The 25,117-nt window shown below is 39.4% G+C and overlaps 1 protein-coding gene across 3 annotated transcripts in view; it reads left to right on the top strand.

Moving 5' to 3' along the window:
• The window catches only part of CACHD1 (cache domain containing 1), a 234,021-nt gene that overhangs the window by 88,752 nt on the left and 120,152 nt on the right, over positions 1–25,117 (top strand). For all 3 annotated transcript variants that reach the window (XR_007471725.1, XM_033408976.2, XM_004281616.4), the window contains exon 3: positions 23,354–23,502. Coding sequence is in view for 2 of the 3 variants with exons in the window: in XM_033408976.2 (XP_033264867.1) it covers positions 23,354–23,502 (149 nt within the window). In the remaining variant the exon portion in view is untranslated. The remainder of the gene's footprint in view (positions 1–23,353; positions 23,503–25,117) is intronic.

The raw sequence follows: 25,117 nt of genomic DNA, 5'->3' as shown, positions 1-25,117 counted from the left end.
ACTTGAGCAAATACCAAGGAGTGCAATTGCCAGATATTATGGTGAAGTATCAATATAGTGCAAGGAACTGCCAAACTGTCTTAAAAAGTGGCTGTACCATTTTGCATTCCTACCAGCAGTGAATGAGAGTTACTGTTACTCCACATCCTCTTCAGCGTTTGAGGTTGTCAATGTTCTGGATTTTAGCCATTCTAATAGGTGTGTTGTAGTATCTTATTTTTGTTTTAACTTGCAATTCCTTTCTTTTTTTTTTTTTTAACATCTTTCTTGGAGTATAATTGCTTTACAATGGTGTGTTAGTTTCTGCTTTATAACAAAGTGAATCAGCTATACGTATACATATATTCCCATATCCCCTCCCTCTAGCATCTCCCTCCAACCCTCCCTATCCCACCCCTCTAGGTGGTCACAAAGCACCAAGCTGATCTCCCTGTGCTGTGTGGCTGCTTCCCGCTAGCTATCTGTTTTACGTTTGGTAGTGTATATATGTCCATGCCACTCTCTCTCATTTATTTTTCTTGAGAGCATCTGTGGCTCTTTGCTATTATATAAGAATTTTTTTAAAAAATTGATATTTTTCTGTTACTATTGAGTCCTATGTATTTATATCTAATTATCTTCTTAAGCTATTATATTAGTCCTAATAATTTACCTATAGATTCCTTTGGGTTTTCTATGTAAATGATCATATATGCAAATAAGATAGATTTGATTCTTTCTTTCTAATTCTTATAGTTTTTATTTCTTTTCTGTGTCCTGCTACACTGGCCTCCAGAAAAGTATTGTATATGTATGGTAATAGTGGCCACCTATGATATGTATTATTTTTATTGTTTAGTTTCAGGTGTATTTTATCATTTCTTCTTTGATCTATTAGTTATTTAAAACTATGTTCTAAAATTTCCAGATATATGTAGAGTCTTTCTAATTTTCTAGCCGTCCCTTCTGTTTTCCTCATTGTATTGAGAGCATAGCTCTTTGGGTTATAGTTTTATGTAGTACCTCCCATCAGATTTCCCACCTTGGCCAAGCCCTGAGGTTTCTCTCTTATCCATGTTGTGCTGTGCTATCATCAAAGTGGAAACTCAAGGTCTCCAGATTATGCCCAATTCTCAGGGTAAAAAGAAGGGTCTGGCACTGGCTTATTTCCCACATTTCTGGCTCTCACCTTGTTTGGGGACTTAAGTGCCCCTAAAGGTGGTTTCCACTTTCATCCAGGGCACTAACCTCTTAATAATTATAAGGACAATTACAACTGCTTCTAAAGATTTGTTTGATAAGCCAAAAACAGATTTGTTATTCAAAGTAGATTATTGACCTATGTCCTCTTAATTATAGCTCACGATCTTTAGTTGGAAAGGAACCACTTCTTTATGCTTGTTTTTGTATGTTTTGTAGTATCTGGAATACTGACTTGCATTTTCTATCCATCATTTCTCCTTTGGGGTAATGGAAACTAGAGCCCCAAGGGTTCTTGCCCTCCCTCTTTACTATCAAACCTTATTGAGAGTTGGATCTGACTTATGCATAGTATGTAATTAGGCAGTAAATCTAACGTGTTAATATATTTCTGGTTAGGGGAGCAATATAATTAAAACTAATAAAAAACATTTTGCGATTCTTGACTCTTACCACACAACTCTCTATGGTATATAGACTTTTCCTTGCTTTTTCTCATTATTTCTTTTAAATTAACCTTCAGAGTGTGGTTCTAAATTGCCTAACAATGTGTTTTAAATTTTTAATTAGTTCATTATGTAGTTTTGCTGCCAAAAAACTATGGCAACAGCCTCGGGAAAATAAATATCCCATGCACACATTCTTGCGTGGATCACCTCCCATAGACTCCAGTTTTGAATACTTAAAGAAATTAAGTTGTTTGAGCACATAAGGGCATTATGTGAAATTGAACCTGCATCAAGAAAAATAAATCTTTGATTAAGTGCCCTAGAAGATATCAAAATGTGGTCCATAAAACACAAAGCAGTGAAGAACAAAACAAAAGGAGGAAAAGCTTCTTGGGGCGCTTGATTGAATCACTAAAAAAATCAAAGCTACTTTGGACATGTTTCAAGAGTTTGCGCTAACTTTTTTTTCGAGTGCTCTAGTAATTATTTATGTTAACAATTTATTCAATGATATGGCAAGCATCATCTTCATAATAATTGCAGTATTTCATAAAATATTGATTGTTGGCAGTGGCTGATTTTAGAAGACTTCAGAATTCTTTTGAAATGGGAAAATTGGTAGGAGAACTGCATACTCATAGAGGAGAGATGCACCTGACATTGGGCCAAGGGCATTCGTCTAACAGTCTCCCTCTCTCTTCTGTGGTATCAGTTTTCTTTCTTCAGAATCACATCCATTAGCATGTAAACATGCTGTTCCATCTTAAACACACAAGAAAAAACTCTTCTCTTGACGCCACCTCCCACTCCAACTACTGCCCCGTTTCTTTCTCCCCCTTTGAGGCACAGCCCATCACAAGAGCTGTCTATAGTCACTAGATCCAGTTCTCCCATTCTCTCTAAAACCTTCTCTGGCCTTACCAGTCCCACAACACCGCTCTCTTCAAGGTCACTGGTGACCTTCACTTTGCTAAATCCAGGGTCCTTGTTGTATTTCACTAACATTAGTACTGAACAGTTGATCCCTTCCTTTTTCCTTCATATGTTGATACTTTCCGGACTTGGGCCTGCAGGATACCACACTTGTCTCCTTGCTGTTTCTTGGCACGTTCCTGCCTTAGGGCCTTTGCACTGGTTCTGTTCCAACATGTATCCCCATGAGCCTTCGCTTCCTTCAAGTCTGTCCTCAAGTGTCACCTTCTGAAAGAGGTGACCACCATTTTTATAACTACAGCCCACGCTGCTCCCCAAACCCCTGGTTTTCTTTTTACTCTTTCTTTTTCCTTTTTCACTTATCACTTTTTGGTTTTAGGGTACTGACTTTATAAAATTAGTATGGAAATTCCTCAAGATTATAAGTTTGGTGTTATACCTTCCTTTGATGTTAGGTAGAATTCACCAGAGCACCATCTGGACCTGGAGTTTTCTTTGAGGGCAGGCTTTTGATCGTCCAGTTTCTTTAATAGCTGTAGGTTTGGGTGTTTTCTGGGGTTGGGGTTTTCTTTTTTTTTCTTTTTCCTTTTGTTTTTCTTCAGATTTTGTCTTATTTTGTGTCAATTTTAGTAAGTTGATTTTTTTTTCCAAGAAATTTGTCTGTTTCACCTCAGCTGTCATATTTGTTGGCATAAAAGTATTCATAATATTTTTATTATCCTTTTAATATCTGTAGGCTAGAAGAACAATAGAGAACAATCAATCAAATGAAATACTGGTTCTTTTAAAAAATCAGTAAAATGGATAAACTAGGTGACAGAGAAAGAGAGAATGAATGGGGAAGCAAATTAGTGATAAGCAAGTTTTTTAAAACTTGAACTTAGCTTTTTGGTTGTTTGTTTGTTTGTTTTCTATTTCATGGGTTTATGCTTTTTGTTATTTCCTTCCTTATATTTCAGGTTAGTTTTGCTCTTTTTCCTGCTTCTTAAATTGGAACTTTAGTTCATTGATTTTACACCTTTCTTTTTGTCATATAGAAGAATTTACAGCCATAAACTTTCCTCTAAGAACTGCTTTAGTTACACCCCACAAAGTTGAACATCATATATTTTTATTATCATTCAGTTTTTAAATATTTCCTAATTTCCCCTGTGATTTCTTCTTTGACCCTTGCATTACTTTGAAGTATGTTATCCACTTTCAAAACATTTGGGGTCTTCTTAGGTATCTTATTGTTACTGATTTCTAATTTAATTCCATTGTGGTCAGAGAACAGACTCTGTATGATTTTCAATCCTTCTTAATTTATTGAAACATTGGTTTTATGACCCAGTATATAGGATCTATCTTGGGTGAATATGCTATGTGAACTTGAAAAGAATGTGTATTCTTCAGTTGTTGGTTGTTACGTTCTTTATATATCCATTAGGTTAAGCTGGTTGATAGTTCAGATCATTTGTTTTACGGCTTTTAATTTGTCTAATTTTATCATTTGTAGAGAGGAGTGTTGATATCCTCAGCTACAATGATGAAATTGTATATTTTTCCCTTTAATTCTGTGCATTGTTACCTTATGTATTCTGAAGCTCCATTATGGGCCATGTACACATTTAAGATTGTTAGGTCTTGACAAGTTATAAATTGTGACATTTTGAAATATCATTGTTTATCTCTGGTGAAAGTGCTCTTTCCTTAAAGTCTATTTTACCTGATATTAACATAGGTACTCCAACCTTTATATGCTTCCTATTTTTGCATGGTGTGTCTTTTCACAAGCATTAACTTTCAGTGTCTCTATTGCTACAAGTGTGTATCTTGTAGACAGAATATAGTTGAGATTTTCTCTCTTTCTTTCTTTCTTTCTTTCTTTCTTTCTTTCTTTCTTTCTTTCTTTCTTCTTTTTTAGCTATTCTGATAATTTCTGTCTTTTAATGTGGAGTATTTAGTCAATTAATGTTTAGTTTGATTGTTGGATTTAGCTAAACTATTTTATTTTATTTTTTTCCATTTTCCCCTCCATTTTTTATTTTTTACTTCCCTACCTTATTTTGGATTTTTGAATATTTTTTGACTTTTACTTTTTAGCTATATTTCTTTACATATTTTAAGTGTATGCTGTAGAAATTACAATATATATCCTTAATTTATTACAGTCTATTTGGAGTTTAAAAATCTATCACTTCATGTATACTCTAAAACCCTCACAACCTTATAGGTTCATTTTCCCACTACTATCCTTTATACTAGAGTCATCATATTATTACATCTACAAATATTATAGACTGCACAAGGGAGTGTTATTGCTTTGGCTTTAAACTGTCATAAGAATTTAATAAACAAAGGAAAAGAAAAGAAAAATAAATCTCATCTATTTATCATTTCCGATGCTCTTCATTTATTTCTAAGGATACCAACTGATATTAAGCCTGAAGAGTTCCTATAATATTTACTTATAGTACAGATTTCCTGGTGACGAATTGTGTTAGTGTTTCATGATATTTTGTACTCAGAAAATGTCACTATTTTGTCTTTTCTCTTAAAAGATGTTTCTGCTTGAGATTGAATTCTGGATTGACAGTTTTTTTTAATCTTTTAGCACTTTAGCAATGTTCCACTGTGTACTGGTCTCCATAGTCTCTGATGAGAAGTCAACCTAAGTTGTTATTACTCTGTATGCGTTGTCATCCCCCCACCTCCATCCACCCCATGGCTGCTTTTAGGATTTTTCTCTATATATCTTTAGTTTTCAGCAATTTGACTATGGCTGCCTAGACATAGCAGTCTTCATATTTATCCTGCTTGGTGTTTGTTGAGCTTTCTGAATCTGTAAGTTATATCTTTCATCAAATTTGGGGACCTTTTTTTTTTTTTTTTTTTGCAGTACGCGGGCCTCTCACTGTTGTGGCTTCTCCCGTTGCGGAGCACAGGCTCCAGACGCGCAGGCTCAGCGGCCATGGCTCATGGGCCTAGCTGCTCCGCGGCATGTGGGATCTTCCCAGACTGAGGCACGAACCGGTGTCCCCTGCATCAGCAGGCAGACTCTCAACCACTGTGCCACCAGGGAAGCCCTGGGGACCTTTTGACCACTGTTTCTTCAAGTAGTTTTTCTACTTCATTTTGTGCGCGCCTTCTGGGACTCCAATTATACGTGTGCTAAATCTTTTGATATTTTACTATAAGTTCCTGAGATGATACCTCCTTCTATTATTCTTTTAATTTTTCCCTCTCTGACCTTCAGATTAGATAATTTTTCTTGATTTTTAACTTCAGTTCTATTATCTCTGTTCTGCTGTTGACTTCTCCAAACATACTTAAAATTTTTCAGATGTATTTTTAAGTTCTAGGATTTTCACTTGTTTCTTTTTAATAGATTTTGTTTTTCTCTGCTGAGACTTTTCTCTTTCTCTTTCCACTCATTGCAAGCATATTTTCCTTTGAATCCTTGAACATAGTTATAATAGCTGTTTTAGAATCCTGATTCTAACATCTACAAACATTTGAAGTTAATCTCTGTGATTGTCTTTTTTTCTTGAGAATAGGCCACACTTTTTCTTTATATGTCAAAAAATTGGGGTTGTGTCCTGAAGATTGGAAAAACTCTGGATTCTGTTATAGTCCTATGAGGAGTGTTGATTTTGTTTGTTTTAGCAGGCAATTAACTTGGACACAAACTGCTTCTCTTTGTCAACAGCTCAAATCTCAGCTCAGTTGTTTATCCTTAGATGTAGCTTACCCCATACATGTATAGTATAAGAATCTAAGAATTTTTCTGCCCCCAAAGGTATTTCAAAACACTCTAGCATTTATGGGCTTCCCTGGTGGCGCAGTCCGCCTGCCGATGCAGGGGACATGGGCTCGTGCCCCTGTCCGGGAGGATCCCACATGCCGCGGAGCGGCTGTGCCCGTGGGCCATGGCCGCTGGGTCTGCATGTCCGGAGCCTATTGCTCCGCGGCAGGAGAGGCCACAGTGGTGAGAGGCCCGCGTACTGCAAAAAAAAAAAAAAGCACTCTAGCATTTAAAATATAGTACAAGTCTAGTTTTTCTTAATTATTTTTGTGAATTGTTACTTGACGCTGACAGTTCTGCCTGAAAGATTTAAAGTTTAATGTTTCATTCCACCAAATACATTCACTGGGACATAGTAAAGGAGAAACGTATTGGTTTTGTAAGAAATTGATACTGAGCAGGTGCCAATACTCTAAATTATTCTTTTATCTGAGTATGAACTCAAGGCCTCAGTCATGAGGAATTCAGATCAGTTCAAAGCAATAGATTATGATCCATCTGAAAAGCAAGAAATAGATTTTGCACAAAATAATATCCTCTTATTCATAGAAGAAAAGATACTCAGTAGCAGAACAATTTACATGTGGCCTAAAAACATTAAACAGCTGAGCTTCCCTGGTGGCGCAGTGGTTGAGAGTCCGCCTGCCGATGCAGCGGGCATGGGTTCGTGCCCCAGTCTGGGAAGATCCCACATGCCGCAGAGTGGCTAGGCCCGTGAGCCATGGCCGCTGAGCCTGCATGTCCGGAGCCTGTGCTCCGCAACAGGAGAGGCCACACAACAGTGAGAGGCCTGCGTACCGCAAAAAAACACAAAAAACAAAAAAACATTAAAGAGCTTTTTCTTCAAAGAGATTGTGAATAGAAAACCAGTTTTAGAGGTGGCACTTTATGTGTTAAAATGTAAATAATCAGTCCTAACTAGCATGATGTTTTAGAATTTTAAAGCTGGAAAGGACCTCAAGAACCATGGGTACAAGACCAGAAACGTTAGAAAACTTTTCTCCCCCCCCCCTTTTTTTTTGACAGCTCCCTTGTAGCTTGGGATAGAGAATAAGAGCTTCATCTTTTGATTTGAAAAACTTGAGTTCCAGGGAGGACTCTGTCATTTACTCTTTTGTTTGATTTTTGGCATGATATTTAACTTTTCAGTGTCTACATCAATTTTATCTATAAAATGGGGATAAGGGTCTGTCTTGCAAGGTTGTTTAAAAGATTATATTGTTGGCTCAGAGTGGGCTTTCGGTATTTTGTATTCTGCTTTCTGAATACAAAAGATGATAGTGTATGAATATAAGAGTACACTAGTGAGAAGATTGCTGTTCTTAGTCTGCTATTTAATCCTCTTAGGTAAGGCCCAGAAGGAAAGATTTATACACTTTAGAAGGAGAATTTCCAAGAGAGGATGATAACAGAAAGACCCTGGCAGGGACTTGTGAGGGCTGTAAATAAAAGTCATGGCAGTTGAGAAATGTGAGACTGGACATAGGATTTATGTTGGCTTTGCATTTGTATTAGTTCTGTATCCTTACTACCAGAAACTCTCCACTCTAGAAAATTTTGGTTATGTTGTTGAACTGTGCACTGGACCACAGAAGGAAAAGTACCAGTGATTAGACAAACAGAGAGGGTGTGGAAGAACTGAGCAATTGGGAATTTTGTCTTTTGAATTCTGGCTCCCTGTGCCTGGTACTAGATAGGTATTTAGTAAATATTTGCTGAAAAAAATGACTGGAGTTACTCTTGTACCTCAATATTCATATTTCCAGAATCTAGACTTGTTTGGGGGTTGCCCTGCCAAGCGTAATGTAGTGTGGTGGTACCCTGAAGGCTCTCATTTTGTTTACAATTACCTACTGAAATATGTTCAAGGCTCAGACTTGTTCCAACTAGAGGAATCCTGGAAGCAGTACGGATTCCTTTCTTTCTTTGCCCCCAACCTTTCCCCCATCTTTCTGCAGGGGATTTGTTGAGGCTGAGTCCTGGTTTAGTTCACCCCCTCACCCAAATCTATTCTTGGCTCTGTATTTATTGTGAGTATTTATTAAGTGTTTGTTGAATGAGTGAACCAAAGGCATTAAATCTCTAGGAAGGCAAGAGAAAAGTTCAGGTGTATTGAAGCCACCCAGATGGGGAATTTATAGTGACTCACCCAAGGACCAGAGCAAACAGATGACTGTTCTCTCAAACCAGAGCCCCAGCAAGTTCAGCTGGTTAGTGTTTAGGTTTCCTTTATTGGAAATCAATCTAGGTCTGTTTCAGTTCTTAGTGTTCTTGGTCTGTCTCCAAAAGAGAAGTTATTTTTTATCTTAGAAATCTTCGTCCTGGGCTACCTATCAAATCATTGGATGCCTTGTTAATAAGATGGAATGGTCATCTGTCATTTTGGAAAGATAGTATGAGAGGGGATTCCATAGTTGTCACATTTATGTGGTTCTTTATCTATTTCCTTAATGTTTCCATGTATATTTTCTCATTTTTAGCTGCTTAGTGACATTGTAAAAAGTGCAGGTATTGTTATCCCATTTTCCATTGAGAATACCGTATCTCAGAGGGGTCACTGTAAGTGGTTCAAGGCCTCAGAGTACTAGTAAAATGGCAGAGACAAAATTTTTAATCCTAGTTTTGTGCTTTGTTTAAATTGGCTATGAGAATCATCATCATTTATTGAATATGTATTATTAATCAAGCACTGTCCTTAAATCTTTTCTCATAGAGCCACATGGCTTGTTTCCTTACATCCTTTCAGTGTTAGTTAAGTGTTACCTCTCACTGAGACCCTCGTTGACCACCCATTTATAAATGTTATTAATTGTACCCACCTTTGCTTCTTACCTCTTTCTTGCTTTATTTATCTCCTTATAGGTTATCACCTAGGACTTCCATATGCGTTTTTTAAATTGTGTATCTTTTTAAATAGAATATAAGCTCTATGAGGATAGAGATTTTTGTCCATTTCAGTCCTTGATGTACCCTCAGTACCATGAAAAAGTATCTCAATGTAGTAGATGGTAGGTACTCAGTAATTATTTACTGCATGAATTCATAATCCTCACAAAAAGCTGGAAAAGTTTCACTGACAAGGAAAATCAAACCAAAGAAATATCTTGTATAAGGTCACCCAGCTGAAAGGTTAAGAGAGGCCAATTTGGGATTCAAGGGATTTAGATTCAATGCTCTACTATATATTTTCAAAATTTTGTTTCCAAAGGTATGAGGGAGATACTGCAGAGACTGGTACAGAACATAAGGGCCCAGGTTCTGTGTTTTTCCTCTCCATTCCCTCCTGCAGCAATTTACTTTACTTGTTTGATATATTGAAGTTTAGTATGAAGTTGAGTATGAAGTTTTGTGTTTTTTAATGGTCTACCACTTTAAAAAAGGAAAGATTTACAAATCATTATGCTACATCATGCTGCTTTCCAGAAAAAAGTCATGCAAGGTTGAACTTGAATTGGTTTTAAAAGAAGTACAAAAATATTGTGGTTAAAGGATATTCCTCAAACTTTGGAAGAGGTAAGAAAATATTAAATACTATAAATGTTTTTGTAGCAGAAAGAAAATTTGTAGTATCTATTACCTCTTCTAAAAATAAAAGTTGAGGGAACCGAAACTCCTGAGTGTGGGGACCTTGTCAGCATAACTCACACTGTAATACTTTATAGATATTGGGGAATGAATGGATAAACTAGAGTATGAGCTCTTTAAGGGGGAGATTCTGACAGTCGATGAATTCAGCAAACATTTGTTGAGGACTTACTGTATACTTGCCATTGTAGGAGGAGGAACAAAGAGCTTATCCCAAGGACATAATTAAGTCACAGGAGACATGTGTTCATGTATTTGGTATAACTTGCTAATCTCTTGCAGGTGATGGCCCAAAGGAGAGAAATGCCCTCTTTAGGCATTTATGCGAGGCAGAATGGTGGTCTAACTGGACTATGGATCTCACCTAGTGTGGCAGTATTTTTGGTTCTATTCAAATTATGTATGTTTTTCTAGAATTCTAATAAGTGGGAGATGGGTGCAAGACCTAGTGTGTACCTAGGTTGTGTTGCACTTTGGAAAAGGTGGTGTATTTGACATGATGGTTCATGTTCATTTAACAAATGCTGCTTCACCTGAGTTATCTCATTAAAATTTTACCACAACCCTGTGATACAAATACAATTCCTCTCACTGTTTTAGAGTTGAAGAAATTGAGACTCAAAGCTATTAAGTAATGGTGCCCCAAATCATTCTTGAATTAGGTGATAGGGCCAGAATTTTAACTGTAAAATCCATGTTCTTAATCACTACGCTATGTTGCTTTTCATACTTCTTCCATTGCCAATCCTTTTATATGTTTTCAATTTTTAAGAGGAAGGTGGTTTATTCTCTCCCGAGAGTATTACACATTAACCAAAGTAAGATAAATATGTCTAAACATTGTTAAGTACCCTGATGAAAACTCAGCTGGTAAATGAGAAAAAGATGGAGTTTAAATACTCAGTTGACATGGGCCAAACAGTGGTGGAGGTGCCGTCTGCCTTTTAGCTCTAATAAATCACAAGGATATAACTTGTGTCTTACGAGGAAGAGCATTCTGTTGCTAATGGATTATCCTGCAGGAATATAAACAAGATATAAAAATAAATGTAGTCCTTGATTTATTTAAAGAGCAGACTCCTTTGTCTTTTTCACAGTTCATCATTATTCCATTATTACCATACCTAAGTCAGTTGGTTCTAATTTGTGTCATTGTGGAACTTCTATGGGGCTATTGATTTTTTTTTGTTTTGTTGGGATTGGGGGGGGGTAAATAGTATCCCCAAAAGAGGAACTTTTAACTAATTAGTGAGTGAAAAATCTACAGCTGTTGGGCTAGTCCATAGGGTTTAAGTATAACATAGTGGGCTTCCTTTGTGTTGCTCATGAGTAGAAGTTGATAACTCTTTGAAATTCTTACTGTAGAATTGTGGTTGGTACAGCGTTTGTTCATGCAGTTTCCACAGAGAAGGTAACAAACCTTTAGCTACCTCAGAATTCCCAGGTTCTCTCCCAGTATGAAGCATTTAACAGTAATCAGGGATATTTGAGGAACTGCTCAGCCAGCTTCTTAGAGGGGAAAAAAAAAACCCAAAACCAAGGTGGGCCAGGAGAGAGAAAGCAGCCTGATAACTACCACCTCACTGTTTAAGAAATGGCAATTTGGAATTTGAAGTATTTAACTATCTTGCTTATATTTTCAGGAAAGTATATATGCAGCATATGCTCTGAATCCTTGTATATATTTGGAAGTGAAAATATGTGTGAATGCATGCATGAAAGCTTTAATTCCTGTACTAAATATAGACCAGCTGACTTCAGGGGTACATACTGTACATTAGCCAATGTATGCCTGGTGTTGAGATAAGCTGAGATAATCCTGCTCGCCTGTTCGCTCTCTCACTCTCTGTCTCACATACACACACCCCTCCTGTATACTCACACATTTTGTTATAATGTACTATGTATCTATTGCACTGTGTGTAAGTACTCTGTGCATATGTTAACAGCACAGTGTTCATTTTTACATTTGCATATGCACACATATACCAATTATAGAAAAATGGAATTCTCTGTATCTCCCACCACCACCATCACACACTATTTAGGGCTTGAAAATTACGGCTACAGGCTTTTTGTGTTGTTGTTTTGACAACAACCCAGAGTAGCCCATTTCCTCATTCCCTTAATTCCCACACTTGGTGTTCCCACCCTTTGGGAAGGAACACATGAAGGGGCTGGTACCATTTCTCCATCAGCAGAGGCACGGGAGGAGGGGCTATTGCAGGCAGGCACAGCTGGAGAGAATAGGCTGCAGCCCGGAGAGGGGCTGGCAAGGCCTTTGGGGCAAGCGGGGAGAAGACATGCAAGCTCCTGCCACGATGTGCATCTCTCCGTGCTCCAGCTGGAGCTTCAGCTCTTCAGATATCTCTGCCATCCACATGTGCGCAAATACCTTCTTTCAGTGACGCAGACCCTTGAAAAGTACAAGCCTGGGCTTTTGACTTGAACACTTAAAGCTTTATTTAAGTAGAAGGGGATAGGTTGAGTCTAAGTCCTCATTCTAAAACCAGGAAGACTTCATCATGAGAAGTGAACATTCCACTAAAAATGGAAAAAATTAAGCCCCTTTTACACACATTTTTAGTATCCTGAGGTTGGATAGTATCAGGAAATGCTGGTGAGAAGGTAGCGGCCAAGATTTCTTCAGATCCCCCCTCTGCCCCCCCAACTCCATCCTCCACCTGAAACTGCTGCTTCTACTAAAAAAAAAAAAAAAAAGCTCAGATCATCTGCACTGGTGGAATGCATAAACAGAAGCTCAAGAGTGTATTCTAAAACCTAGCGAGCAACTTAAGAGCAGGGACCAACTTACCCCTAATATATTCCTTCACGCAATAGGAAATACTTGTGGCAATGATGCAAAGGAATTAATTGCTGCTCATATCAAGAACACTGAATTGGCCGAATGCTTTGAAAATCTGGTTCCATGAAATAACATGTGGTATGATAAAATTGGAAGCTTACCAAGAACTACAACTTTATTTATAATATTAGAAGATTCTGGGCAGGTAGAGATCATGTTGAAATAGCTGCTCATGGGCGTTCTCACTGGTTGTTACTTAAGCCGCCTTTAGTCCTTTTATATGCTGCAAAGAGCATGCTGGCTTTTCTGCAAAGTCATCGAGAAGTGTCACTGTCACATCCGCTGACACTCATGTCGTGCACCACCCTCTAGGGGAAGGTGTGAGCGTGAGTCCTGTGGAAGCCAACAGCCAATGAAGAGCACGCATACCCTGGCTCTTGTGTTCGCCATCCTCCCTGTCGTCAGATAGGGGATAAGAAGACCTTCCTAAATCCAACTGTCAGTTAGAGAATGGTATCAGATGCAGCTTGGCAAGGGAACACACAGAACAGTTCAGAGAAGGATATAATAAAATTGTTATGGTTGAGGCAAATACCCTCATTCCTCTGGTGTGGAACCCACATGGGAAACGTTACTTTGTGTTGTTATTTCTAGCGAGTCTTAATAGCAGTGCATTTCCTGCTAGCATACAGCATTTGCACCTCATCTAAGTGGTCTATGTGAGTGTTGCTGTTTTTCCTAGTTATGAAAAAGCAGAAACCAGAAACTTTATCTCTGTATTAGTACTTCAAGCTTCAGGCCTGCATCATAAAGGCCCCTAGATCTCAGGGGCTGATTTGTCACTACTCAAGTATCTTGAAACTAAAGCCAAGAAGTGGCTTTTCTATCTACTGAGATAAGTATATTACAAGCTGGTTTTATTGTGTGAATGTAGGACCAGGGGAGAGAGTGCCCCTACCTCCTAAGATAGGCCATACTGAAGACTCGAATGATTGTGGATACTCAAGGCCAGGCTTCAACAACTGAAGAAATCAAATGTTTATAAGATGCTTTCCCTTGTACTATTATTTTTCCTTAGTTTTAAAGGGAGTCTACATTGTGAAAATCTGTTGCTCAAAAAATGGGATATGATGTGCCTTAGGCTGTCTTACACTGACTTATATTTTTATAACGGGGGAGTAGGAGACCTTAGACTAACTGTAATTAAGCCCTGCTGCTGTTAGAAGTGCAATGAAGTCCTAAAATGACACGATGTTCTATTCCATTGGAAAGGTAAGTTGGGTTAACTTATTATTAAGAAAGAGGAAATGGAAACATCTAGCTTTTTTTTCATTGTGTCTTAAGATTGTCTTCCCAAGAATTGGATTTAATGAGTTTTTGGCCAGGTGAAGATTAGGAAATGTTTAGTGGCAGAGTTTTGTTTCCTTGCCAGTCTCTTCTTTCCACTTATTGACACCTGCTGGCAAGTATTTGACCCTTGTGCTCTCAGAGGGCCCGTGAAGAACCCTAAAACGCTCTGGTCAGTTGGCCTCCTACTGGAGGCTAGGTCGCATTTCGTCCTTCATTTATACAAAAAATGTTTCCCAAGTCCCTGCAGCGTGCCCGGCTCTGGGCCAGGTTGCGAGGTTGGGTGTAGATAAGAGGTGTTACCTGCATTTGCTGTGGGGAAAGTAGTGTGGGCTAGAGTGAAACTGCAGGCTCCCAGAGCCCTCCCAGCTGACGCCAGTGCCTCTAATTCATCCCCCACCCCACCCTGTTACTTAGAATGCTTCTAAGTTATACTTGGTGTTTATAAGTTATGCACAGATGCTTATACTCTAAATGAGAGTTTTACATGGTAAGAGTAATGGGACTGGGTTTCCTTTCCTTTTCTCTGTATCCCTCATGGGCCACCAGAGAATTCCTAAGTTCCAGTATATTTTAACTCCTTTCCTCCCTGATTTATAAACTAGGAAAACTTATCTCAAAAGTTGTAATGTAAAATGTTCGCTTTTCCTATATGCTGTGGCCCGTGCTCCTACCCCCTGCCCCAGTTCTCAGCCTCTTGAGTCTTTCGAAGGTGAAGATTAGGTTCAACTGCTTTTTCCTTGCGAAGGAACAGGCTGTAAACTTTCAAGTCCTGAGCACTTGCTTATTTTGGTTTAAAGGAACCTCAGCCCAGGGCTCCTGTTACAGTGAAGTGGGGAGAAGTGGGTTGAAGCCTGCCCTTCCTTTTGTTTCTTTTGTTATGATCTGGTTGTTAAGGGTAGAGTGGGGTGAAAAACAGGGTAAGAGCCCATTGAGCCCTTGAGTTGATAACCTTGGCTTTCAGGAGGCTCGGCTATGTGTTTCCGTGACTCTCCTGGAATATTTAGCACAAACTGCTGCCCAAACCAAACCCCATTACAATCTTTAAAGCAAACCTGTGTTTTGCTTAAAGAGAGAAGCTGCCACTCTCAACCGATTCCCAGGGCTCAGCCTCCTTCGGTTCTCTGGCATGTCAGCACTTGCCTCCTGTTTTTTCCATTGCACGCCTCCCCAGCTCAGCCACAGGGGCCCACCTCTCCCGGGATCAGGGTATGTGACCCTGGAGCCCAGACAGCCTTGCACATAAATCTTCCTGGTCCACCTGCAGTTCGTCTGTCAGCGGCTGCCCCACTTCTCCACTGGATGTGCTATTCCCACACATCCGTCAGACAGCCCTGAAGCCTCCGCGGGCCATTAGAAATTCAGACGGGCCCCACCCCATCTCCGGGTCTTCATCTGTCTTGTCCTGTATCATTGCCTGCCAGGCCCAGGCTCTTCCACCCTGAGACCTGAGCTCAGAGTGGATCGACAGCCACATCACAGCTATGGCCAGTTGCCATCAGGGTACCTTCTCTGAACTTGTCCTCTTTACTCAGCAAGACTTACTCCAGAGCAGCTTGTATTATCCAGGAAGCAGATGAAGATAGGGAACTGGACAGGCCCAGAGTTTCTGATGGGCTTGAACCGGATATGAGCAATATTCTAAGTTATCTGCCCTTTTTTGAATGGAAAGCAGGTTTTTCCAACATGGCAAGTAATGGTAGATTGAGAGGAAATGAATACAGTAAGGAACCTTTAAAGTCTCTTCTCAATGCTAGGTATACATGAAAGAAAAATGCATAGTGCAGTGGTTCAAGAGCATGGGTTCGATCTAATTATTTTTATTAGCTGATTGACTTGGGTAGGTTAACCTATCGGAACTATCTATAAAAATAGCATATAGCAATTACCAAGCATTGTAAGCATTAAAAAAAAAGGCATCACATAAAGTTGCACTTTCAAAGTGCCTGGCACATAGTAAGCAGTGGGTAAATGCTAATTACTGTTATGTTATTAGTTTCTTGGGGGAAATGGAATCTTTAAATGAGGAAAGACCAACAATGAGTGGCACAGATGCAGAGTCCTAGGTAATTTGGGGAAAGAAGGTCCTGAGAAGGCTTCAAAGAGGTAAAAGCGGGGCTGGGACTGGAAGAATGAGTAGAACTTAGATCATTTGATCTGGGAGAGTTCACACTTTTCTGCAATTTGGAGGAGCTTGTAGCAGAAAGAGAGTGGAGCTGGGGATTAGAAGCAATGGTCTCTTTGTTTTCTGCACTTACTCAGCATGAGCTTGGGCGCGCAACTGAGCCTTGATTTCCTGATTGTAGAGAAGGGGCAGGGAATGTCTGCTCTGCCTAGCTCCCAGGGTTGTTGGAAGGCACACATGAGACGAGTCAGGTAAAAATGCTTTGAAAATCGCAAAGTGTGACACAGGAGTAAAGTCTTATTAGATCCTTACGTTTAGAAAAAGAGGATCCCAGAAGAGTCCCAAACTACCTACGACTGTTAACTATGTAACCTACATGACACAGTGCTGTGGAAGAGGCACCCACAGCCCTGGTAAGGTCATAGCCCTGTGTTAACACAACCCTCCTGACTCTTCCTACGCTCTTTGGGATTCTCCACTCACAGAACCTGAGTCAGTACATAACGTCCCCCAAATAATCACAACAATGACAATAATAGTAGTAAGAACAACAAGAGTAAAACAAGTCACTACCATTTATTTGGCACATACAATCTGTTAGACACTCTGCTAGATACTTTATGAGCACTATCCCTCTTAGTTCTCAAACAATATCATGGAGCAGCTATTGTTATCTCCAGTTTAGAGGTAATTAAGTTGAGGGTTAGAGAAATCATTTACTTGGTTCCATTTACTGAGTAAGTGACAGAGCTTGACTTAACTCAAATTTCTTTGACTCCAAAGCTTAAGCTCCTTGTGCCATTTTGCTGTTAATTTTTAAGGGAAAAAATGCTTTTTCCCCTCCAGACTGTGTGCCAGGTTTCCTGTGGAGGATTAAGCATGAGGATATGAGCTAAATGAGTGAGTAAAATGGTTAACACGCAGGTAGTCCCTCTCCCGTTACTTACGGCTCTATTACTGGGAAATTTAAGCCCCACATTAATTCCTTATCACCACCATATGCTCTCTCCCTAGTCCAGAGACTGGGGTATAACAATGAGAATAATCCCTTGTACTCATCCTGGGCTTTATATACTCATTTTTTCATTTGAACATAACAAGAAGCCCTTGAAACTATGTTGTCCTGTTCTACTCATGAGGACACCAAGGCTAAGGGAAGTCAAAGAACTGGCCTAGATTCCCAGCTAATAATTGGGAGAGCTGTCTGGAATATTACAACTGTTACTAATAAAAATAATAGCAAGGGTAGGGTGTTTCTTATATCCTATAAACAGTGTACAACATGAAACAATGAGGAGGTTTCTTCCTTGAACTCTGGAAAGCAATGGTGTGATGTTCAGAGATGTTAAATCCTTGTGCTTGAGTATACTTAAAATTATGTCTATGTCACGGACATTTAAATAACCAAATCCTGAAACTTGCTGGAAAACGAAAGGTTTATTTTCTTGAGTAAATAAGGCTGGAGTCGAAGGAAAGGGGGATCAGCTATTAAATTCTTACCATGGCACAGAGGTTTCTGAATGTCAAATGTTAAACTCTTCTACATTCAATAGGAATTCTGCTATGAATCTTCAGTTCCCTAGGGTACCTTTCCTGTCTGTGCCTGTCAGCATCATTGTTACATATTTTAAATAAAGCTTTCCCTAACATTCAAAACTCCTTCTGGCTCTTCCTTTTAGGAAAGAGGCATAAATAAAGTTTGTACTATGCCTTTGCATTTTTGTTTTCTTTTACCTTGTTCTAACTGTGTGCCCACCCCATCTCCACTCTTCAAAAGTGTAAAGCTAAGGTAAAAAGAGCTTTTAAAAAAAGGGGGGGCCCCCCTCTGGGGAAGTATGCAAATGACAGAAATGTCTATGGGAAAATTAAGGGAAGTGAAATTCAGCAAGAAAGAAATTCATTGATGTTGTGATGAAACGTTGTCACTGGAGATGATGACAAATTAGAATCTGTTCCCATGGGGACCGGCGCGCTACCTACTCATCATTTGACCCGTGGCTGGATGCTGGCTAGCCGAAGAATTGACCCAAAAGATGACAAGATGGTTTCAGTCCCGTCATCTCATCAGCATTCAGGAACCCCTTAGGGGATGAAGGGGAGAGGATAAAGAAGGATAAAAGATGAAAGCTAAGCCATGGAAAGAAAAATGTTTTTAATTACAGTGAGGAGGATTGTGGGTCCACCTGTAGCTTTTTGCTGAGAACGTCCTTTGTTTTCGCCTGTCTGCAGGGATCATGGCAGGATACGCACGCAGAATCTGTCTGGCCTCTTGGAAGTTTCCGCCTTGGTAGCCAGTTCTCTCGCATTTAACAGATACGTTCAGGATTTAATCTTTCTGTGGGCTATCTTTACTCTAATAGATTGTTATGCTTGCCCAGCAACCTGGATTTGGTTGGCATGCTGAAAGAGATTGCTTTTCGAAAGGGAAAATCTGCCCCACGGTGGAGTGTGAGGTTTCTACTGTGAGTGACTGTCACCATCCTTGTCCAAAGGGCACAGGGTGGGTCATCTCAGGCAGTGGGGTCACAGGAGGCCAGGCATCCCCTGGGAATCCAGAGACCCTCAAGCTCCACATGCCTCTGTTTTTTCACACATAAAATAGGAATTACAATTTCATCTTACTACTCTGTGATGACATGAATTAACTCAGATGAAAACCGAGAGGAAAATACTGGATTCTGAAGTTCACTTCCTGCAGGATAGGAATGGTACATTCATTCTGTTCTCCTTCCAGGTTATGAACAAACTGGAACACCGTGGAGTAATCAGAACAGTTTAAGTTAGTTCAATGGAACTGATACCACAGTAGTCAGGTAACAGATAGGCATTGTTTTGGAGGATACATTATTTCAAATTCGGCCCGATCCCTTTTTCATCTTGGCGATAGAATTTAGCAGTTCTAAACTTCTTCAATTTTTTGATTTTCATAGGAATTATGAAGCATTTTAAACGAAATGTGAACTATTAAAAATCTAATTCTTATTATAAAGTAATGAGGCTGTGTATTGCTTATGGTATCCTGCCGAGAATTTCACAGCATTTGTTCAAACGGGTTTGAAAAGAAATGGCGAGGGAGGTTGCTGGTCTGTGTGTTTACAGAGTGAAGCAGTGTTGCATAAAGCCCGGAGCTTTGTTCCTAAAGCAGAATGCTATTGGCTTTGGATCCCAGCTTTACTACGTACTGGCTTTGTGACCTTGAGCACGTTATTTAACCTTCAGTGACCACTTCTAGAAGATGGAGATGTGTACTTTATAGGGTTCTTTGAAGGATTAAATTGATATATGCTTGTGAGGTGCTCAGAATAGTGCCCTACACATAGTTAGCCCTCAACAGATGTTGGCAATTATTTGTTTTAAATAAACAAGATAGGGTGTCGCAGTATGAAACACAGGGGTTTCTGACCAAGAGGTGCGAATCCTAGTGGAGAGAGCTTGCTTCTGAGACCTTTTGTTCATTGCCTTGCGTGTCTGGGCTCTGCGTGCAAGTTAGTGCCTCCGCCTATGAAGAATGAAGCGTGAGACTCACCCTAACCAGGAGGCCAAAGGCAGATACCACCCCCTGCTCCCCCACCCCCGGGCAGGGCCAATCTCCCATCAGCCGGTAACCACCCCCCCTTGGGTTCTGCAACCCAAGGAACACTTAGTTCCACGGCCAGCCCACTCTGTGCCATGGCTGATCATGTTGCAGCTTCTCTTAGGTTTGTCTGGGGCACCATAGCTGAGCAAGTGAACACACAGGTTTTATAGGCAAACAGTTCTGAGATCTGAATGAGTGAGTGGGTCCTTTTATTTTGTGGCTCATTGATATAAGGTGACAGTACCTCCATTGTAGGGTCGTTGTGCCTAGCACATGGTAAGTACCACTGTATGGCAGCTGTTATGATTTTCTGAAGAACCCTGAAATCTCATTGCAACAGGTTTATAATTCACAGGCTACAGTCTCGATAATTCTGATGATTTAGTTGCAGTGCTTCTGTCTGAGCAGCTTTGTTTAGCTTAGCTTCAACATGTTTATCTTAGGATGGAATTCCACCTATCCTGGGTGTTCCGGTTACTTGTTGCTGCATTAGAAAGCATCCCAACCTTAGTGACATAAACAACTGTTTCTTTATGCCTACGGATTCTGTGGTTCAGGCATTGCAAGGATGGCACCTCTGTTCCGTAATGTCTGGGGTTCCATCAGCGAAGCCTGGGGGCTGGAGTTATCCAAAGGCTTCTTGACTCATATCCGGAGCAAGGACTGGGATGAAGACTTGCTCACCTAGGGCTGCCAGCCAAGCACTTGACTGTGCCCTCTCCATGTGTCTTGGACTTCTTACAGCATGGTAGTTGAGAGCATTCCAAGAGAGACAGGCGGAAGCTGCATGCCCCTTTATGACCTAGCCTTGCAAGTTACATAGTGTCACTTTCTCTATGCTACTGGTAGAAGCCATCATAAGCCTACCCAGATTCAAGCAGTGGGAGTAGAGGGACCCCCACTTCTAAATGGGGCGCAAATTTTTATAAAATTACTGGAGTTATGGCTCAATCTTGGACATGTTAGGGCTTCCGACTTCTGCCTATAGCAAAGCAAGCCATACAATCTCTATTCCAACTACTTCACTCTGCAATTGCATAATGAAAGCAGCCAGAAACAATACGTAAACAAATGACTGTTTCAATAAAACTTTACTTATGAACACTGAAATTCAAATTTCATATAGTTATTAAATATCACAAAATACCTTTTAAAAAATTACATTTAAAAATGTAAGAGCCATTCTTAGCCCATTAAAAAATAGGCAGTGAGGCAAATTAGAATATCATGATGAGCTGGATCTGACAGCCCTCAGAATAGGAGAAAATATTTGCAAACGAAACGACAGACAAAGGATTAATCTCCAAAATATACGAACAGCTCATGCAGCTCAATATCAAAAAACCAAACAACCCAATCAAAAAATAGGTGGAAGACCTAAATAGACATTTCACCAAAGACATACAGATGGCCAAGAGGCACATGAAAAGATGCTCAGCATCACTAATAATTAGAGAAATGCAAATCAAAACTACAATGAGGTATCACCTCACACCAGTCAGAATGGCCATCATCAAAAAATCTACAAACAGTAACTGCTGGAAAGGATGCAGAGAAAAGGGAACCCTCTTGCACTGTTGGTGGGAATGTAAATTGATACAGCCACTGTGTAGAACAGTATGGAGGTTTCTTAAACAACTAAAAATAGAACTACCATATGACCCAGCAATCCCACTACTGGGAATATACCCTGAGAAAACTATAATTCAAAAAGGAACATGTAACTCAATGTTCATTGCAGCACTATTTACAATAGCAAGGTCATGGAAACAACCTAAATGTCCATCAACAGATGAAGGGATAAAGAAGATGCGGCACATACATACAATGGAATATTACTCAGCCATAAAAAGGAACAAAATGGGGTCGTTTGTAGAGATGTGGATGGACCTAGAGTCTGTCATACAGAGTGAAGTAAGTCAGAGAAAAATATCATATGTTAATGCATGTATGTGGAATCTAGAAAAATAGTACAGATGAACCTATTTCCAGGGCAGGAATAGAGATGCAGATGTAGAGAACAGATGTGTGGACGTGGGGGGAAGGGGAGGCTGAGATGAACTGAGAGATTAGGTTTGACATAAATACACTATCATGTGTAAAATAGATAGCTAGTGGGAACCTGCTGTATAGCTCAGGGAGCTCAGCTCAGTCCTCTGTGATGACTTAGATGTGTGGGATGGGGGGTGGGGAGGTCCAAGAGGGAGGGGATATACACATACATATGGCTGATTCACTTCACTCTACAGCAGAAACTAACACAACATCGTAAAGCAATTATACTCCAGTTAAAAAAAAAAAGAATATCATGATGAGCTAGATCTGGCTTTAAGTTAGAATTCTCCAAATGTGTAGAAGAAACACTGGGGTATTTCTCAAGTGTCTGTGTGTTTGGATATGTGTGAGGGAAAGAAATGTTTGCAATTTCCCTTTTCATTTTGGAAGTGAATTTGTGAAGATGTTATTTGGAATTTCAGTCCTTTCAAGCACACCTTATCTTTATCCTGTTACAGAACATTTGTTCCCAAGGGCAATGAAGAATGACACTTGTAGGTGGGAAATTTGAAGCAGATTTGAAAATCGGCTTGAAAATAACAAACGAAGATATTCTGATTTGGTTCCATGTTCTCAGCCTCCAAGCTGTTGGATTGTGCGAGATGCATGACCCAAAGGAGATGATTAGTTCTCCTCTAGTGTGCTGATAATGAATAGCTCTACAAAACCAATTAGCAATAATTCTATCAGTCACTGCATTTGGGTAACATTTTGTTTAAGGGGAAGAAAAACAACACTGTTTTCCTTAGAGATCTCTAATTAAGCTGTGATATTTGGTGGGAACAATGGAGAAAAAAGCAGTATGCTTAGCAATTTGCTTTTGCTATCCCCATATGAAAGTGTATTATGATGAAGTGTTCTGTTCACAGCAGTTAAGAAAGACATTTGTCCGTGTTAAAGGTGTAACAGACCAAACACAGATCTATTTCTAACAATGTATTTTGTTTTGTATGGATGTCTGCATTGCACAACTTCAGGGATTTGCCATTCACATGGAAGGCTGTGAATGGCGCCCCCTGGAGTTGTGTAGCAGAAGATACTGAATATCATTTCCCTTCCTTCAAGTGTTTTCCTCCTGAAAAATCTGTGGGAATCGAGAACCATGAATAGTGGCATTTTTTCTTCCAATCACTGTTGTTGCTCTGTAACTCCTAATACCCACTGTCATGCCGACAATAATATCAACAGACTTCGTTTTCTCCAGCAAGGCATTTTATGGGTCAGCAGCATTCTATCTGAATTTGAGCACACGGGTAGTTCTTAATGTATTATAATCTATTGTAAGATAGAAGTTATTATTTTACTGCTGTTGAAGTATCCTTCTGTGCCTTCTGGGCATTTTGCAATTTTTATTTCAGTTTACACAATGAAATAAGACTTGGGTGTGTGTTTATCTTACCTGAAGTTTACTGCAGGCAGCTTGTGACACAAATTGATGAACTTATAGGAAAAAGTACAATGGGTTATTGTCCTGGTCTTTCTATTTATTTTGCTTACTCTCATCCTACAGCTAGCCAAAAAAATCCGAGAGAAGTTCAACCGTTACTTGGATGTGGTCAACCGGAACAAGCAAGTTGTAGAAGCATCCTACACGGCTCACCTGACCTCTCCTCTAACTGCGATTCAAGACTGCTGTACTATCCCACCTTCTATGATGGAGTAAGACTTGGAATTTTTTGTTGTTGTTTAAACCAGGAATTGAATGGCTTTCCATTCATATTTAAAATACCTGTTTGTTTATTGCAAAATGTATTCCTGTCTTAAATTAGCTCTTTACCTTAACGTAGACAAGTAATTCTTAAAGAAGTATGACTATATCCAGGAAACTCATGGACCTTCCCCGCTTGCCTTTTTGTCAGGCTGCAATCCAGGTTCAGAAGTATCAAGCATTGTTTGAGTACAGAGTTGACTAAGTCTAGAAAATTGCAAACATTTTTTTCATGTGTTAACTAATGCGTCATGAATAAGACAGTTTCACTGATTCTGCTAATTTGCCTGATTTAAGGGAATGCTTTTTATCTTTGATACAAGAGTAGAAAAAACTCCCACTTCATACTTTATAGTGTGTTTAAAACTACCAAGGCAGATGTGGCTTCAGATAATATTGAAACAGAATGGTTGAGGATATTTTTATTTATTGGCATAGTGATATTTATATCTGGAGGTGTATAGGGCCGTGTGATGCTGGAAACTGCTTGGAGGGGAAAGAACACTTATCTAGAGGTACAAAGAACTTAATTTTGATTTAGTCTCTAATTATCTGTGTGACCATAATCTAGTTACTTAATGTTTATTTGTATGCACAGTTTTCTATCAGTGGATAATAATCTCTATTATACCAATTTAGAATTGGCTGTTTACAATAGAATGACTAAAATAAGTTAACATACTTTAAAAATTATGAGTGTAAATGTTAGCATATTTAGTATGTATCACTCTTCTTTTTGCATAATAAGTGCTCTTGAAGCTATGCAAAGGATGGAGACAACATAGTTTTTTGGTAGTTAAGTGATGCTTTGCTTCCACAAAGAAGTGTTTACTTATTACAGCTTCTTGGTGGGCTATGTAGGTAACAGAGCATCCTCAAGTCATTTTATTTCTCCATCTGTGTGATATTAAGATGAGTCTTTCTCTCTGGCTTAGCCTGTCTGCAACCTAGAGAAGCTCATATTAGTTTTTTGCTAAACTAAATGGAAAGTGTATACAATTTGGAATGAGACTGTCCGGATATGAATCTTAGCTCCAGGACTTAATACTCAGGTGGTCTCAGATATTTGATGTCTTTGACCCAGCCTGTCTTCATCCCTAGAATGGGATCAATGATGGATACTTCACAGGATGTTGTGAGCATTCAGTAAAATCAATTATGAAAGTATTTTGCAAATTGTAATGTTCTGAACAAATATCAGCCATGATACACATACTTTGCTATCATAGTGAACATTTCATTTTTCGTTACTGATATCATTTTTATAGTTGGGGCATCAGTAGCTTAATGTTTTTGACAGTTTGTCTCTAACCTAAAAATAAAATAAGCGTCCAGTAGGGCTTTGAACCAAAGAAAAAATCATTTCCTGGCTGAGAGAAAAGATAGTATAATAAGGGAGAAGTCCTTAGAGCTAGAATTACGCTTAAAACACTGGTTCTCAACCAGGGTGATTTCCACTCCCCTTCATCCCCAGGGATATTTGGCAACGTCTGGAAACATTTTCAGTTGTCACAATTGGAAGGTGGGGACCGTTGCTACTGACATGTAGTGAGGAGAGGCCAGGGA

This window comes from Orcinus orca, chromosome 1 (assembly GCF_937001465.1).
Source record: "Orcinus orca chromosome 1, mOrcOrc1.1, whole genome shotgun sequence".
NCBI classification, from domain to species: Eukaryota; Metazoa; Chordata; class Mammalia; order Artiodactyla; family Delphinidae; genus Orcinus; species Orcinus orca.
This window is presented reverse-complemented; position numbering and strand designations above follow the sequence as displayed.